Source organism: Mustela lutreola, chromosome 5 (assembly GCF_030435805.1).
Source record: "Mustela lutreola isolate mMusLut2 chromosome 5, mMusLut2.pri, whole genome shotgun sequence".
NCBI lineage: Eukaryota > Metazoa > Chordata > Mammalia > Carnivora > Mustelidae > Mustela > Mustela lutreola.
The window spans coordinates 141,151,634-141,167,412 of record NC_081294.1 but is presented as its reverse complement, the minus strand read 5'-3'; the positions used below and the strand labels follow the sequence as shown (position 1 = coordinate 141,167,412).

At 41.9% G+C, this 15,779-nt stretch overlaps 1 protein-coding gene across 2 annotated transcripts; it reads left to right on the top strand.

Annotated features, from left to right (window-relative positions):
* Window positions 1–351: 351 nt before the first annotated feature.
* On the top strand, window positions 352–14,479 carry LOC131832571 (protein FAM170A-like). Of its 2 annotated transcripts, none has more exons than XM_059175769.1 (6): window positions 352–574; window positions 2,153–2,272; window positions 7,219–7,365; window positions 8,623–8,769; window positions 10,016–11,034; window positions 12,187–14,479. In XM_059175769.1, exons 1-5 carry the CDS (start codon window positions 505–507, stop codon window positions 10,645–10,647), a joined length of 1,116 nt encoding a protein of 371 aa, XP_059031752.1. In that variant the 5' UTR covers window positions 352–504; the 3' UTR covers window positions 10,648–11,034; window positions 12,187–14,479. The 2 variants fall into 2 exon arrangements, with proteins under 2 accessions (XP_059031752.1, XP_059031751.1); XM_059175768.1 differs by having other exon boundaries at window positions 2,150–2,272.
* Window positions 14,480–15,779: the final 1,300 nt, after the last annotated feature.

The following is a 15,779-nucleotide window of genomic DNA, read 5'->3' as shown; positions in this document are numbered from 1 at the left end:
AACTGTTTTCTATCATTCAGGCATCGTTCTAAGCCCAGTTCTCTCAGGTACCACCTTATCTTCTCTGTGGGGAGTCTTAGTAATGTGGTCACTGTAAACACAAAGGAATGTTCTTTGTTTAATCCAAGTCATCTATTCTCTTGTTTGGATATCAAGTGCAAGTTATACAAATTCAAGTTGAGGATAGTTTCCACTGGATGACACAATTGCTCTAGTCTGTTGGTTGTGGCAGTCCTTCAGTTCTGTGAGTACCGGCTGGGCCCCTGGGATGCAATGATGTAATCTCTAGGTCATAGAATAGTGATGCTGACTTACATCATAATAGCCCTTGATGGTATATTGAGTGCTGGTCAGGACAGTGGTCTAGTGAGAAAGTAGTTTCTCAAGTGATTTGTTGTTCTTGATCATACTGGTTTGATTCTTTGTTATCATCAGTTGAGTTTTTGAAAGTAGAATTTCAGAGAGAAAGGTACTGTCTGGAGTCCCTCTCTGAAGAGGTGAATCATGAAGAGGAAACAAAAAAGGAAACATCTGGAAAGCCCATCGTCCCCCCCAAGTGCCAAAAAGTCAAGAGGTATGTGTTAAGCATATTCCCTGAGAATAAGGTAAGAAGGAATTTCCTCTAAAGAAAGAGGGAGAGAGGATTCGTAGCTGCAGAAAGGGAGAGGAAGAGGGAAGAGAGGGAGGGATGTGTTTATGCTGGTCTTTCTGAGGACTCAGGTGGTCTGAGAGTAGAGAAAGTTCAAATCCTTGTCTCTGCAGCTGAGGACCTGTGCTATCTATACATGTCTTCCTGGGCTACTGCATCATATGGTGGTTGATTAGTACAAGTTTTATTGAAAATTATTTTCCTTTATGTTATTTCTGCCTAAGGGCATCGGTTAAGTATATGATGTTATTAAAAGCTTTCTAGTAGTACATTCTCCTGTTAATGAAGAAGAAAATGTGACTCATGGAGGTGAGGAATAACTTTTAAAAAGGACTTAAAACTGGTTGTACAGGGATGAGAGTATAAGGTGAGAATTTATTTACTCAGAAGCAAGAAAATTGTTTTGTCTCAGAGGATGAGAAAGTGAGTGTGGGGCTCCTATGTGAATTGTAAGGAACGGGCAGAGCACACGCACACCGCTGTTTAATGATAAGTTAAATTGAGGAAGTAGTTTGTTTCTTTCTGAAGAAATGGAAAACTGAAAGAGTTCTGGTTACTATGGAGATTAAAAGTAAACAGGTAACTGCTGTGAGTCAGAAACATTGTTCAGTGGTGGGAGGGGGACAGATCAGAGCTAACCCCAACGTTCCACGTGGTGTCTCCTACTCCAGGTGGATAACTTGGTATTTCCAATAATGTTTGGGGTTTCTGGGAAGTGAGGTTGTCTGCAATTCACCTTCAGTAAAATTCGTGCATGTTGAGAGCTGTTCCTGAGTGTAAAGTAAACATGCACTCACAACCATGTGTTCACATAGATACACGTATAGAACATTAATACCCCAGGAAAAGGTAATTATTATCAAACATAATTGTCCATTTACTCTGTACCAGGTTTAATTATTTGCCTCTCAAAAACACATCATATCCCCACTTCATTAGCTAGAGTAGATCTGGTCTTTGAAGCGAACGCACAAATAAATCTATTTCTTGCTTATGTAACAATTCAGAGTATAATAGGGCAAGTCTCCTGGGCTGATGGAGACTTTGTTTTCATTAATAGGAGCTTTCAAATAGATGCTGGGTGATCCACATCTTAGCTGGGAAAGTGAAACTTGTGGAGGGACATAGAGGAGGTATTTATGATTCTGTCTGGAAGTGGCACATGTCAATTCCACTCATTGTTCAGTTCAGAAAACTTAACCACGTGGTTAGAATTGCTACAAGAGTTGTCAATAAATGCAATCTAGTAGTATGTCCAGGTAGAATGGAGATAGCTTGCACTTACTGTTCTATTTACAAAGAGCACGGCTTATACAAAGCCAGTTACTCCTGATATAAACACAATAAATGAACCATATCAGGCCCTGAAAATGGAGGCCATGTGTATTCACTAAACATCTCACGTTGTGGACTCTTCTTGTTTGCTTTATGGGTGGATAAGCACACAAACACTTAATGTGGACCACATCTCTCTTATTTTTATGTAATTGAATTTACAAGAAGATCTGGAGAATCAACAAAAGGCAGCGGCCTCAAATTCAGTCCAGATGACAAAGAAGGCTTCATCTTCTTCTTCAGAGTATTTCTCCATCAACTCTTTGGAAAACAAGCTCACTGGTGCTGGTAAGGAGAGTGTGTTGAATATATTGTGACTTACTGCACAGCCAAATTACCTTCTTTTATTCAACTTTCAGTAAAAACACCAACCATGTCAAATTTCTACACAAGACTTCTATAAAGCACAGCAGACCCCGAGGCAGACAGGGTGGGCATGAGGCGCTCCCTCCATCAGGGTTTGAGGCGTGTTGAGTGCTGCGGTAGTGGGAGCAGAGGGGGTTGGCCTGTCACCTTGCTGGGGGTTGTTGCTGGGACCTGGGCTGGGCTGGGTGGATGTGTGGCCATCAGAAGTGAACAGAGCAATCAAGGCATTGTGGGCGTTGATCTGCCCATCACTTGATACAAGGCTGCCTGATACAAGGCTGCCTGGTCTTCTTCCATGATCAACAGAAACCATCAGTTGCCAGGGAAAAGTCCTTACTAGGACTGGAATAATCCCAGAAAGGTCAGCAGAGAGCAGTGCTTTTTCTTGAAGAAATGCTGGGATAGGGTCTGGGTATGAGAATGTTAGCAGAGAAACATGGAAGTGTATGTCAGTGTGAACCACCAAAGCATTTATGTTATCAGGAAGGCATGAAAGTACCAACAGCTTTAAGTAGGACAGAAGCAGTCAGATTCTCAAGAGTTGGACTTAGAGTGGAGTAAGAGACATCCAGTCCGAGACCCATCCCTTTCATGTGCTTTGGTAGCCTGTGTTCTGACATTCATCCCTTTACAAACCCTCTGCACTCCTCATCCTCATTATTCAATTCCTTGTAATCTTCCACATGCTTCTGAATTCTCTATGCCATGTGGTTGTCCCTACCATAAAAACAGTGATGATTTCTCTGACTTCTGAATCTCTAGATAAGTTACCCCTGTTTTTAAATTTCATAGATGCATACAATGTATAGTTTGTGTCTAGTTCCTTTCATCATTAAATCTGTGAAATTTAATATTATATATATGCATATACATTTATATTTTCTTACACAGTCTTCTCTATACCTCCATTTCCTTTAGATCTTTACGCAGTCTCAAAGCTCATATATTCTTTCTCTTACAACTTTTGACTTTTACGTCCTCTAATGTTCTTTCATTATTCCCTTAGATTACACAAATACACCAATTCTACTCTCAAAGACAGTATTCCTAATAATTATCTGGTACATCTAAATCCTGCAACAACATATACACCCCCAAATCTGTTGTCTCAGGATGTGGAATCTACACATGTGGATATGTGCAAAACTAAAACACATAAAGCATGCATACCATTCTCAGTCACACAAAATTCACCCCATATTCAGAATCACAAACACCAATGCAGTTACACATTAGGCCCTGGCCCTGTTTGAACGTTCACACACAAAGCACCTTACATCCATCACACCATTATGATACAACAGGTGCCCAGTACATGTATCAGACACACCCACAGGAAATGATGGTATTATTAAACAGTTAACTAGTGAGCAGTGAGCTTGGTTACCATGGCAACAGAAACACGGACATGACAATGAGGAATATGTTCTTCAAAAATAAAACTTGTTTGTCTCATTTGAGGTTATAAATCTCTAGGAGTTCAGAATGCAGAGGGTAAAAGGGTAACAGATGTGAAGGAAGGCAAATGGTACTGAAAATCCTAACCACAGTGAATGACTATCAGGAGCCATGGTAGCAGCATCCAGACAGAAAGACAGGATAGTGCAATAGGCCAATTCTTTGCCCAAACTAAAGATAACTATTTAGGGCAAATTAAGTATTTGCATGGGGTGTGGGGAGAGTGGAGAAAGTAGAATAGGGACAAGAGTGTAAGAGGGGAACAGATTGGGACCAGCAGTTTTTATGACTTATTCAGTTTTTTAGGACCATCAAAGTTACACACACATTATCCCCAACCTGGCCACTCTTTGGAAGACAGTCTTCCAGACCATGAGGCAAAAAGTGAATCACCTGTATCAGAATACTTCACCTGTTACTCCTCATTCTCTTAAGAAGAAAGGAAGGGCATTTCAAGTCTAGGCAGATGAGGGAAGAGGGGGTCTGAATAGACCTATAGACATCCTGCTCAGCATCTCTCCAAAGCCAGAGGGAGAAAGGTGCACATGAGGCCCAGTTATAATCTTATTCTCTGCCCTGATTTGGGAATATGAGTCTCCTGTTTCTGTACCCTCAATAGGAACTCATTACAAGCACTTCACTTTTAGCGGGTAGAGAGGAACTGTGTGCCTACATTGTGGGGAAGATATCACTTATTGAGAGAAGAAGTGGAATTCATAGGCACAGTATTCACAATTTGTGTAGTGTCAGTTAAACCTAAAAGGGAAGAATAAATGTAAAATGAAACCATAGCTTGTAGTACTCTAGAAATATCAAACTGCAGAGTATGTAAAAGCTCCAAATTGATAGTCATCCACATTAAGGGTCCTATGCTAATGACTTCCTGAACGTGAACTCAGTCTAAAACTACAAAGCACACAATCTAAGAAAGGTTCTGCAAACATAGTGAATATTAAGGTTTAACATCAAAGAAGATCATTTAATTGAACAGTGCTATAGGGATGGTAAATAAGAATGTTTACAGTTAATAAAGATGTAAAGTCATAAAACACTACAAAGAAAAAAATATTTAAAAAACCTAAAGTTTTAGAAGTGAAAAATAATGTTATAGAAATTATAAATAATGTGACACACAGATCACTTTTAATAAAGGGAAGACATACTGCTGTACGTCTCTAGAAGGATGCTGCAGTGTCACCCATGACACTCATGCTACCTTCACATGCAATGGCCATGTCACCTCTGCAGTCTTTGCATAAAATTGTTGAGGAAACGTGACAGACACATACAGCAGACTGTGTTCACAAACATGGCACACATACTAAGTCCCTAGAAAATACACCACCCCCACTGAATTGTCTCATTTCTAAACCAACATGACCTATCAGACACACTCCAGCGACCTAAGAGAAAAAGTAGTTGCATTTTGTGAAGTAAAAATTGAGTTATAAGCTTCCCTGAAGTTTTTAAACCAAGGAGGAGATGTAATATGTTTGAGTTAATTTCTAAGGAACAAAAATGGACCTATTTCCTGAACATTAAGTTTAGAAACGTAGATTAGGAGGAAGAAAAACTAACCAGTGATTTTTGTGATATGTTTGAATTCATGGCAGAGTTAGAGATGATCCTAGAAATACACATATTTTACCAGGGAAATAACCAACAGCCTAGAATTTCGCTGTTCATTGGTAAGGTTTAGAGGTAGGCTTATGTGTACGGTGAGTGTAGATGCAAAAATTAATCAGAACAGTGTGTGGGAATGTGAGGAGGGTGACACCACCAACTGGGCCAAGTGACAGCTGAGCCATTTGGCAGTCAGTACCTCCTAGGAGGGGAGCTGTGCCCAATGTGGGGAGGTGTGGCCTAGAGTCAGCCTTGGGAACCTACTAGAGCCTCCTGGTCCTGCAGAGCTGTGCAGCAGAGCCCTCAGGTAAGGTCCGACCCAGGTACCTGAAAGAGGAGGCCAAGGAGCAGTAGTGGAAGTCTGTCAGTTCCTTCCTGTAAATTCGAACCCTCCCAGGAAGCAACAGAACTTTCATATCATAAACCACAGCTGGCAGACCAAAGACCTTTACTGACATGCTCCGAATTTATTCTTGTGGTAAACAGAATAGTCAGAGGGCAGGCATCTTATTACCATGTACTAGGCAAGAATTTGAGCCTCTGATCCATGGCAAAAAACAACATAAGGCTTTCAGAGGTAACCAGACATTTCATTCCAGAAAATGTTTTTAGATACCTAGATTTTAGAACTTCAAACAGAAGCTGGACTATAATCTTCATGGGGACAAGTGCCATGTGGTTTATCATACATGCTATTTCTTGAATGTTTAGTGAAGGCAAAAAAAAAAAAAAAATTAAGAAAAAGTCACCTATCTGCTCTTCCTTCTCTTTCTCAGAAGTTTTAAACACATCTGAAGATATTTTATCTGGACCCTCTGGGTTGGCCCAAGGCCATGGCCAGATGGCAGCAGATGCAATCTCACAATACTCTTGTGTGTCTGCAGACAAGCTTTTTCACTGTGGTTTGTGGTGGGGGAGAAGTAGGGCTGAAGGGGAATCAGGCAGGGAGGTAAGGCAGCATGTTAACTCAAAATTAGAATTAAGTGCCCGTGCTCAGCTATGGCCATAAATGGCCCCTTTGCTCAAGGACTGCCCAAGGTCACTGTTCTTAAATAATAGGCAGAGATGTACCATGTCAGGATCCCGGTCTTCTTTGGAAGATGCTCTTAAAGGATCTGAATAGGAAGATTAAAAATCTAAGAGAAATGTAGAAATACAATTCTGGAAGAGGAGTTTGGGGAAAGTTAGTGAAGTCTTAATTTGAACATCTCCAGCACCAGGATTCCCAGGAAGACCTGAAAAATTTTTTTTGTCTATATCTATAATATCATTATATCTATCTATCCTCTCTCTACATATATATGTGTGTATAGATAGACACCAACATAGAAGTAGATAGATACACTTGCAGAATTCTTCATAAAACTTGTACCCCATCCTCCCTAATTACACAGTTTCTCATGAGGAAAATCAAGCTGAAAATACCCAATGTTAGTGACTCCATACTGTTTCAGAGACATGGTTCTTTCTACATCTTCAGTGCTCTTTACACATTTCCAGAAATCCTACATGCAAGGTACTCAGTATTATGGGTATCCACCAAAAACATAATTTTGATCATTGTTATTTACTTCTCTTTTGGAGTAAGTGAACTTTTAAGAGGTAAACTCACCTTAATATTAGAGTTTTCTACTGAGAAAATCACTTAATTTCCGTGAGAGCAAGTGTCACGTGTGGTAATGTTGTCTAACTTAGAGTGTTTACTCAGTGTGGCACTTCTGAAAGGATACAGACTCCAGAAGATGCCGCATCTCAATATATTGTTTTATTTTTATTCCATTCACCAGAATTCAAGACCACCCAGGAGGTCGGAGCCCATCCCAAGTCCTCTGCCGTGGTCCCTCCTGGTGGTGAGGCTGCAGAAGAATCATCTGCCTCATCCTACTACACCTGTTTTTCTTCCATATCGCAAATCATTAGGGCTAATCAGGATGGTAAGGGAAATACACAGGTGGGGTCTGAGCATGGATGGGAGGTACAACTGAGCTGCTCAGCCCAAGCCCTCTTATTTAAGTCTCCACTTAAAAATCTGAAGAGGGCTTCAGGGCAGAGGCACTAAGACTGAAGGCTCTGCAGAGGGACAAATGGGAATGTGCCTCCAGGGTTAGGACCCAGTTACTCGTGAGAGTGCTGGGACAGCTGGGGGCCGGGAAGAGCACTGTGCTGGTGTGGGCCTTTCATCATAGTCTTCCCCCTCAGGTGAGCATAGACTCCTCACACACACTCCTGCATCCGTCTGCCTTCCTACCAGTTATGGTCCCATTTCTCCTTCCCTTTGCTTTTAGACATGCCTCCATTCTTCATCAATCTTCCCATTCTCTTGTATGTGAGGGTGCAGCTATGCCCTCATACCCTCACTCCTTCACACAATCAGACTCACCCATTTACACACTAATGCCATACGGGATTTACATCCCCTCACACCAATCACCTGGTTTAACTACCTCACACTAAGCCAAATTGTGGAAAATTGGTACACCCTGAGAGGGGTGCACCTTCATAGAGAGCCTTACTCATCCATGTGCCACTTCATGCACGAAGACATGAGCTGCATGTCTTTACAGAGCTGCATGTTCGGGGAGCCCAGGTCACTTCTGGTAACACTCTAAGTCCTGTTGTCTCATGACAAGAAACGGCACCAGTCCTGCACTTGTACATATGCTCTGCCACACTGTGGAATACGCATGCACACACTCATCCGCCATCACCTTGCACCATCATCAGAAACACTCATCAGGGTCTCCTGGGTGGCTCAGTCATTTGGGCAGCCAACGCTTGGTTTTGGCTCAGGTCCTGATCTCGGCATCATATTGATCAAGCCCCGCGTCAGGCTCCATGTTCAGCAGAGAGTCTGCTTGTCCCTCTCCCTCCACCCCTCCTGTCTCTCTCAAATAAACAAAACACTGAAGAAAAAAAAAAAAAAGAAAAAGAAAAAACCCACCACTCACCAACTGTGTCCCAAAACACACTTGCAACTCCACAAGACACACCACACCCTCATTCCCACATAGCTAGACCATGTACACACCTCAAAGCATAGCACTCAGACACTTGCTCTGTGAGAGCAAGTGTCACGTGTGGTAATGTTGTCTAACTTAGAGTGTTTACTCAGTGTGGCACTTCTGAAAGGATACAGACTCCAGAAGATGCCGCATCTCAATATATTGTTTTATTTTTATTCCATTCACCAGAATTCAAGACCACCCAGGAGGTCGGAGCCCATCCCAAGTCCTCTGCCGTGGTCCCTCCTGGTGGTGAGGCTGCAGAAGAATCATCTGCCTCATCCTACTACACCTGTTTTTCTTCCATATCGCAAATCATTAGGGCTAATCAGGATGGTAAGGGAAATACACAGGTGGGGTCTGAGCATGGATGGGAGGTACAACTGAGCTGCTCAGCCCAAGCCCTCTTATTTAAGTCTCCACTTAAAAATCTGAAGAGGGCTTCAGGGCAGAGGCACTAAGACTGAAGGCTCTGCAGAGGGACAAATGGGAATGTGCCTCCAGGGTTAGGACCCAGTTACTCGTGAGAGTGCTGGGACAGCTGGGGGCCGGGAAGAGCACTGTGCTGGTGTGGGCCTTTCATCATAGTCTTCCCCCTCAGGTGAGCATAGACTCCTCACACACACTCCTGCATCCGTCTGCCTTCCTACCAGTTATGGTCCCATTTCTCCTTCCCTTTGCTTTTAGACATGCCTTCATTCTTCATCAATCTTCCCATTCTCTTGTATGTGAGGGTGCAGCTATGCCCTCATACCCTCACTCCTTCACACAATCAGACTCACCCATTTACACACTAATGCCATACGGAATTTACATCCCCTCACACCAATCACCTGGTTTAACTACCTCACACTAAGCCAAATTGTGGAAAATTGGTACACCCTGAGAGGGGTGCACCTTCATAGAGAGCCTTACTCATCCATGTGCCACTTCATGCACGAAGACATGAGCTGCATGTCTTTACAGAGCTGCATGTTCGGGGAGCCCAGGTCACTTCTGGTAACACTCTAAGTCCTGTTGTCTCATGACAAGAAACGGCACCAGTCCTGCACTTGTACATATGCTCTGCCACACTGTGGAATACGCATGCACACACTCATCCGCCATCACCTTGCACCATCATCAGAAACACTCATCAGGGTCTCCTGGGTGGCTCAGTCATTTGGGCAGCCAACGCTTGGTTTTGGCTCAGGTCCTGATCTCGGCATCATGTGATCAAGCCCCGCGTCAGGCTCCATGTTCAGCAGAGAGTCTGCTTGTCCCTCTCCCTCCACCCCTCCTGTCTCTCTCAAATAAACAAAACACTGAAGAAAAAAAAAAAAGAAAAAGAAAAAAACCCACCACTCACCAACTGTGTCCCAAAACACACTTGCAACTCCACAAGACACACCACACCCTCATTCCCACATAGCTAGACCATGTACATACCTCAAAGCAAAACACTCAGAGAATTCTGAAATATCACATGTGTATATACTTAGGCTCCACATGTCTGCATAGGAATAGTCTCATGGGCATCTTGCATCCTCCGGATACCGCGGACTTATTCTATTTGTCTTACACTTGAAATTTTCTTTCCTAGGAGCTCCTCAAACAGACCAGCTTGTTTCTTGTTCCAAGAAATGTGAGACTTCCTCACACTTTCTATATAGCTCCTTTACTTTGCAGCTGGCTAATGATCCTAAGCCTTCTGTGTCCTCTGCAAACACAGAAGAGGAAACATTCATGAACGTCTACTATATGAATGTAAGAACAAAAAGGGGTGTGGCTGTCCTCAATGATGAGCAAGAAAGCCTGGAGCCTCCTACCAAAAAAACAAAAAAAGAAAAAAAGACCTTTTCTGATCTCCAGGGAGCAGTCACCCCCTCTTGCACTACTAAGGAGCCACCAACTTGCAGTGCATCCAGGCAGACAATAGAAGAGCAGGAGAAAGGGAAGGAGGCTGACAGTCCACCAGTGCCTCCAGCTGCCGAGGAATATCCCAGGGCCAAGACGCCTGAATGGCTCGTGACCCTGGATAGTGGCTTCAGGTGCATGGCCTGCTGCCGGGTCTTTCCTAGCTTGGAGGTCCTCCAGGAACACGTGAAGCATGGAGTCCGTGAGGGCTTCAGCTGCCATACTTTCCATCTGACCTTGACTTTGCTGGAGAGAAAGAAAAGGGTAGAGAAGGAAAAGAGTAGGCAGACAAAGAATACTAAGAATACTGGCATATAGATGCCAGAAAGCGAAAAATTTTGGCCTGAAGTTGTCTTCATACAAATAAACAGAACTCTTTCTAGTCCCTCCGGGAGAAGCAGCAGAGTAGGCCAGACTCTACTGAGACGGGCTTCATCTTCTCTAAGAAGCCCTAGGACCCATTTTTGTTTATGCACATCCACCACCACCACCACTGCCAGCCCACCACCACCAGGAGCAGACAACCCCTTTCAACTATCTCCACTGCTCTCCCAAGAAGGAGGGAGAAGAAGGCAGTTCACACCATGCAGAACTGCAAGATGGTCTCATACAAACTAAAGAGCAATGACCACTCACATATCATCTCTACCTGAAAAAAGGAGACTGACTGAAGGGAAAACTGCTGGGGGCTGGATTGTAGAAGAGGTGAGGGCCCTAGGAGTAAGAAAACGTCTCAAGTGTTCTTGAGACTCAGGTTTCTGCTGGGGATGCCTCCCAAGGTTCCAGGATAACTGTGTTGAATAATTTCCTTCAGAGGAATACATACTTGGAAGTAGAATGCTTGCTTGATGACAGATTAAGGAGATTGCTTCCTTTCTATGCCCTTTGAGGAGACAGGAGTAAAGACCTGACTAGCAGTTAAGCAGGGCTGAGAAGCCTGGGCCCACCATTCTTAGATTAGCCAAATGACATGGGAGTCACATCCCTTGGCCTGCCTCCCTTTCCAAGGGGTGCAGGGCAAAGCAGAGACAAACTTTGTCTGTTGGAGGAAGGGTTGGTATGCAGGCTAGATGTAGTCCTGCCCTTTTCCTGGGTGAGAGTGAGATCTCAGATGTCATGTTCTAAGTTTCATACCTAGAAGACATGCTGAAGAGTTATAATCAGAGGATTCCTTTTCTTCCCCCCTTGATATGTACTAGGAGCCAGTAACTCTGGCTGCTTCCTTTAAAGTGTCAGAAGCAACTGGAAAGAAATAGGGATAGAGGTTACCCTTTTGTCATGGACCATTTCTGGCAATCTGGCAACCTATTTTTTTTTTTTTTTAAGAGCAAGAGCAAATAGGTGAAAAGAGTAGAGGGAGAGAAAATTCTTCAACAGGCTCCCCACCCAGTGCAGAGCCTGGCTCAGGGCTCAATCTCATGACCCTGAGATAATGACCTGAGCTGAAATCAAGAGTTGGATGCTTAACCAACTGAGTCACCCAGGCGCCCCAGTTTCAGGCAACTTTGAATGTGTTGCTTTCTTGAGGATCCCCATGTTCTTTTATGAAAGTTCATGATTCCTGCATGTTATTATTTATTTTTGTTATAGCATCAAGTGCTTGTTCTAAGGGATGAGTAGGAGGGTTAAACATAGATGAGACTGCAAAGACTAGCAAAACCAGCTTTGTACCACAATGAATGAGAGTATATCTTAAAAAGAAGGGCTCTTCTTCTAGGGTCCAAGAGTCATAATGGAACCTGGGAATTGCCCTAAATTTTTTGAATCACATAGAGTGAATGAATGTATATCAGTAAAATAAGAAAAGCTGCCTTCCTCATTGAAACGATCTCCTTTCCTGTTTTGGTGTTCTTGTAGCAACACAGACCCACTGGCCCAAAGATTTCAAATGATGGTGTCCAGCACACCCTGCAGTCTGATGGGAGCACAGAAGTTCTCCTAAGCCCGCCTAGCATCTAGGGATGACTGGCTGAAGATAGATATACCTGATACTCTGCAGCTGCTCCCAGTTGACCTGGTAAAATGCGGTGCCCAGCTCTAGAGAAAATATCCGCCTAGAGCTGTGAGAAGTACAAGGAATGCTGGGAATTACTGGGCACTCAGGAGCCCCATGGGATAACTCCTGCTGACCCTCCCCACCCTGCCAGGAGGCAGGCACCACTGAAAATCCCTGCAAGATTGCCTTGTTGGGAAGAGGGCAGTTTGGGTAGAGAGATGTTAGTACTGTGATCAGGCCATGACATCTTCCTAGAGCTTTGGCTGGTGGAATAAGAAGATTGATGACAGCTTGGCAGAACTCAAGGGAGGAGACTGTTAACTTGACAGAGGATCTAAAAGGATATTTCTGATCTCTTTCCTCCGTTTGACTTCTACTTGTTGCTTCTCAAGTCCCTCGATTTACTGTAGGTTTGGAGACCTGGCTTGTAGTCTTACTCTCCAGGCCCGCCCTTACTCTTCACTCCTCCACGTCTTCTCTCTATGAATATGTGCCTGAACACTCCAAATATCAATGGTCCAGATTGTAATCCATATTCTTCCTCCCCTCCACTTGCACCCAAACATTTGCTCCACTGTAGTCTCTGTTAACTTATACTTATTTTTCTATATCCTTTTCTTTATATGAACATACACCTTTCTCCTTATCTTTTTCTAATATACTCACTTGCACAGTTATCTGGCTGACAGATAGACATTCTTATTATTGAGAGAGAAAAAGCTATTTCACAAATGAAACAAAAGCAAAGAAAACCCCCCACTTGGCTTCTCTGAGCTTGTGCACACATAGGTGTGCAAATACTTCTTATACAGTCACAGGAGAGAGGATGGAACATGTAATAAATCATCATGGATGATCAAATATGTCTACACAAGGGTGTCACAGAAGTCATAATGCAGCCTTAAACTTAATTTTAGAAGCATAAAAGACACCAAGTTTTGAAAAATATAATTTACATGTTCAATTATTTGCAAGTCACTTACACTTCAATTGTGCATTTTCAAAGATAAATTTTTAATATTTCTTTTGTCACTCTTCCATAATCAATCAGAAGGTCAGAAACAGGGAAATTTTCAAGTGTTCTTTATAGTTCGCAAATAATATAAGGAAAATTAAAATAGTTCAACTTTGAAATGGGATCATTTGTAACTTTTAGCTTTGCACTTTCAGAAGTGCATGTTTCAGAAGTTCATGACTGCTATATGGCGTTTGGGACATACATATTTACACAGGTTTGTATAACAGTTTATATATGTATATATATACAAACCTGTATATACCTAGGCCTATACACGTATTTCCTTTTCTCTCTATATATATCTCAGATATAGTGAGGCTGTCCCCATGGATATGGACATATAAGAAGTTTATGTGCACCTGTGTGCCATTGAAGCCAAGAGAAGGATTATAATTGTTTTTGCTTTCATCTGCCTAGTTCTTTAATCTTCTTCCTGTGATAGTGTCTTCACTTTCTGGCCAAATATATGGGCAAGCAAGTCAGACTAGCCAAGTGAAGTCCTTACTTCAACACTTGGCTTACATAGTTTACCTAGGTGTAGAACCTGTGTTGGAACAGTCTGTACTGATAGCTTAGACAATTGAAACAGGAGCTAGAGACTGGGCAGTTTCCTGGTGAGTGATCTTTTGTCCGCAACCCAAATTAAAGTCTGTGAGCCTGCACTGCACTCCTTCAGTTCTTCTTTTTCGGATGACCTGGCCATTTCAGTTAGGACTTTAATATGCTAAGCATCTCCACCAACCCTTCAATAAATTCTTGTTTTGTTTGCATTAGCCTGAGTCATTTACTGTTGTTTGAAACCTAATGTCCCTTAATTTGGATGCAAATTAGCTTCAATATGATCATTTCTTCCATTTTATTTATGGAAACAGTATGGCCTAGAATGAAATAATATATTTCTCTGACTTTATACTGAAACAGTAAGGGATATACTTAAACTCAGTAGGTATACTATATCCTTGATTAATTAGGAAGGTGCAGGAAAAATGTTTGGGTGTATAAGCAAAAGATCAGACTTCAAAACAGTCAAACTGGATTTTATCTCTTACTGCCACTTAGCAAATTCACAGACGTTCTGAGTCAATGTTCTGTCTTAAAAATGGATTTCGTAATACTAAAGTAATCCTAGTGGGGAGGATAATGAGATGCGAGTAAAAACACATTGCTTAGCCACTCAAAAGATTCATTTTTGGTATTTGCTTTCCTTACCTTTGATTATCAGTAGTTTGAGTAAGACATGTCTGGGTAGGATTTTTAAAAAATATTGTTTGAGATATGCTGAGCTTTTTAAAAAAGTTAATTATGATAAAACTCATCAGAGAAGTCCCATGTATACCCATCACCCCCTTTTCTTCAGCATAGTTATAGTTCATTCCCAAACAAAGGAAATTGACTGGAACAAAACAACTAAACACATTGCAGACCTTACTCAGATGTTACTGTTTTTGTGTGTGCTTATATTTTGTCTTTTTATAATTCCATGCCATCTTATGCCCTGTATAGAATTATAATATACATATCACTGCAGTGACAATACAGAAACGTTCTGTCATCCCAAAGCACTTCTCTGAGGCTGGTCTTTATGGACACCATCCCCCCACCTCCCAATTGTCCCTTGCCCCAACTCCTGACCGCCACTTCTGTTCTCCATCTCTGTAGTGTTTTCATTTCACAAATTTTATGGAAATGTAATCATACTGTATGTCAACGTCTGAGACTGGCATTTTCCACTAAGCATAATTTTCTTAAGATCCAGCCAAATTGTTTGAATACACTGATACTTCATTACTTGATTGCTGAGGAGTATTCCATTTAACTCTGTAGAGCATTGCGACACATCCCATGTTCTAAAGTCCTTGGCCATTTATGACTAAAAAGCTGCTGTGACATTCGTGCAAAGGTTTTTATGTGGGTATCAGGTTGCTTCCTCCTAGTGTAATGCCTAAAGGTGTTACAGTATAAATATTAGTAAAATGTGTTATACATTACAAGTATTAGTATAATGTATTAATATAATTATAAGTATAGATATAAGTATTTTTAAGCCATTTTAAGAGATATGCAGTAGTTATTTGTGGTTGTTTGAATTCGTGTTTTCTTGTGACTAAGGATGTTGACTATCTCTCTTCATGTAATTGACATTTGCAAATTCCCTTTTTTGAACTGTGTGTGTAGGTCTTTTACTTCTTTTTAAATTAGGTTGCTTTATTATTTGGAGAATGATTTGTATGTTTTAGGTATCAGTTACCTGTGGGTTATGTGGTTTGCAAATCTCTCTCTTCTGGTGGCTTGTCTTTTTGTCCTCTTAACAGGGTCTTAGGCCTAGCAAAAATTCCAATTTTTAGGAAGCCAAATATATCAACTATTTTTTTATTATGGATAACACTTTTGGTGTCATGTCTGAAAACTTGTTCTCTAAATCTAAGTCCCAAAGAT

Excerpts from the sequence above, each read along its gene's own strand:
- LOC131832571 (XM_059175768.1), top strand. The coding sequence starts at position 505 with ATGAAGAGGAAACAAAAAAGGAAACATCTGGAAAGCCCATCGTCCCCC. Across the intron at positions 2,273-7,218 it reads AAACAAGCTCACTGGTGCTG|AATTCAAGACCACCCAGGAG; the intron begins GTAAGGAGAGTG and ends TCCATTCACCAG. Across the intron at positions 7,366-8,622 it reads CATTAGGGCTAATCAGGATG|AATTCAAGACCACCCAGGAG; the intron begins GTAAGGGAAATA and ends TCCATTCACCAG.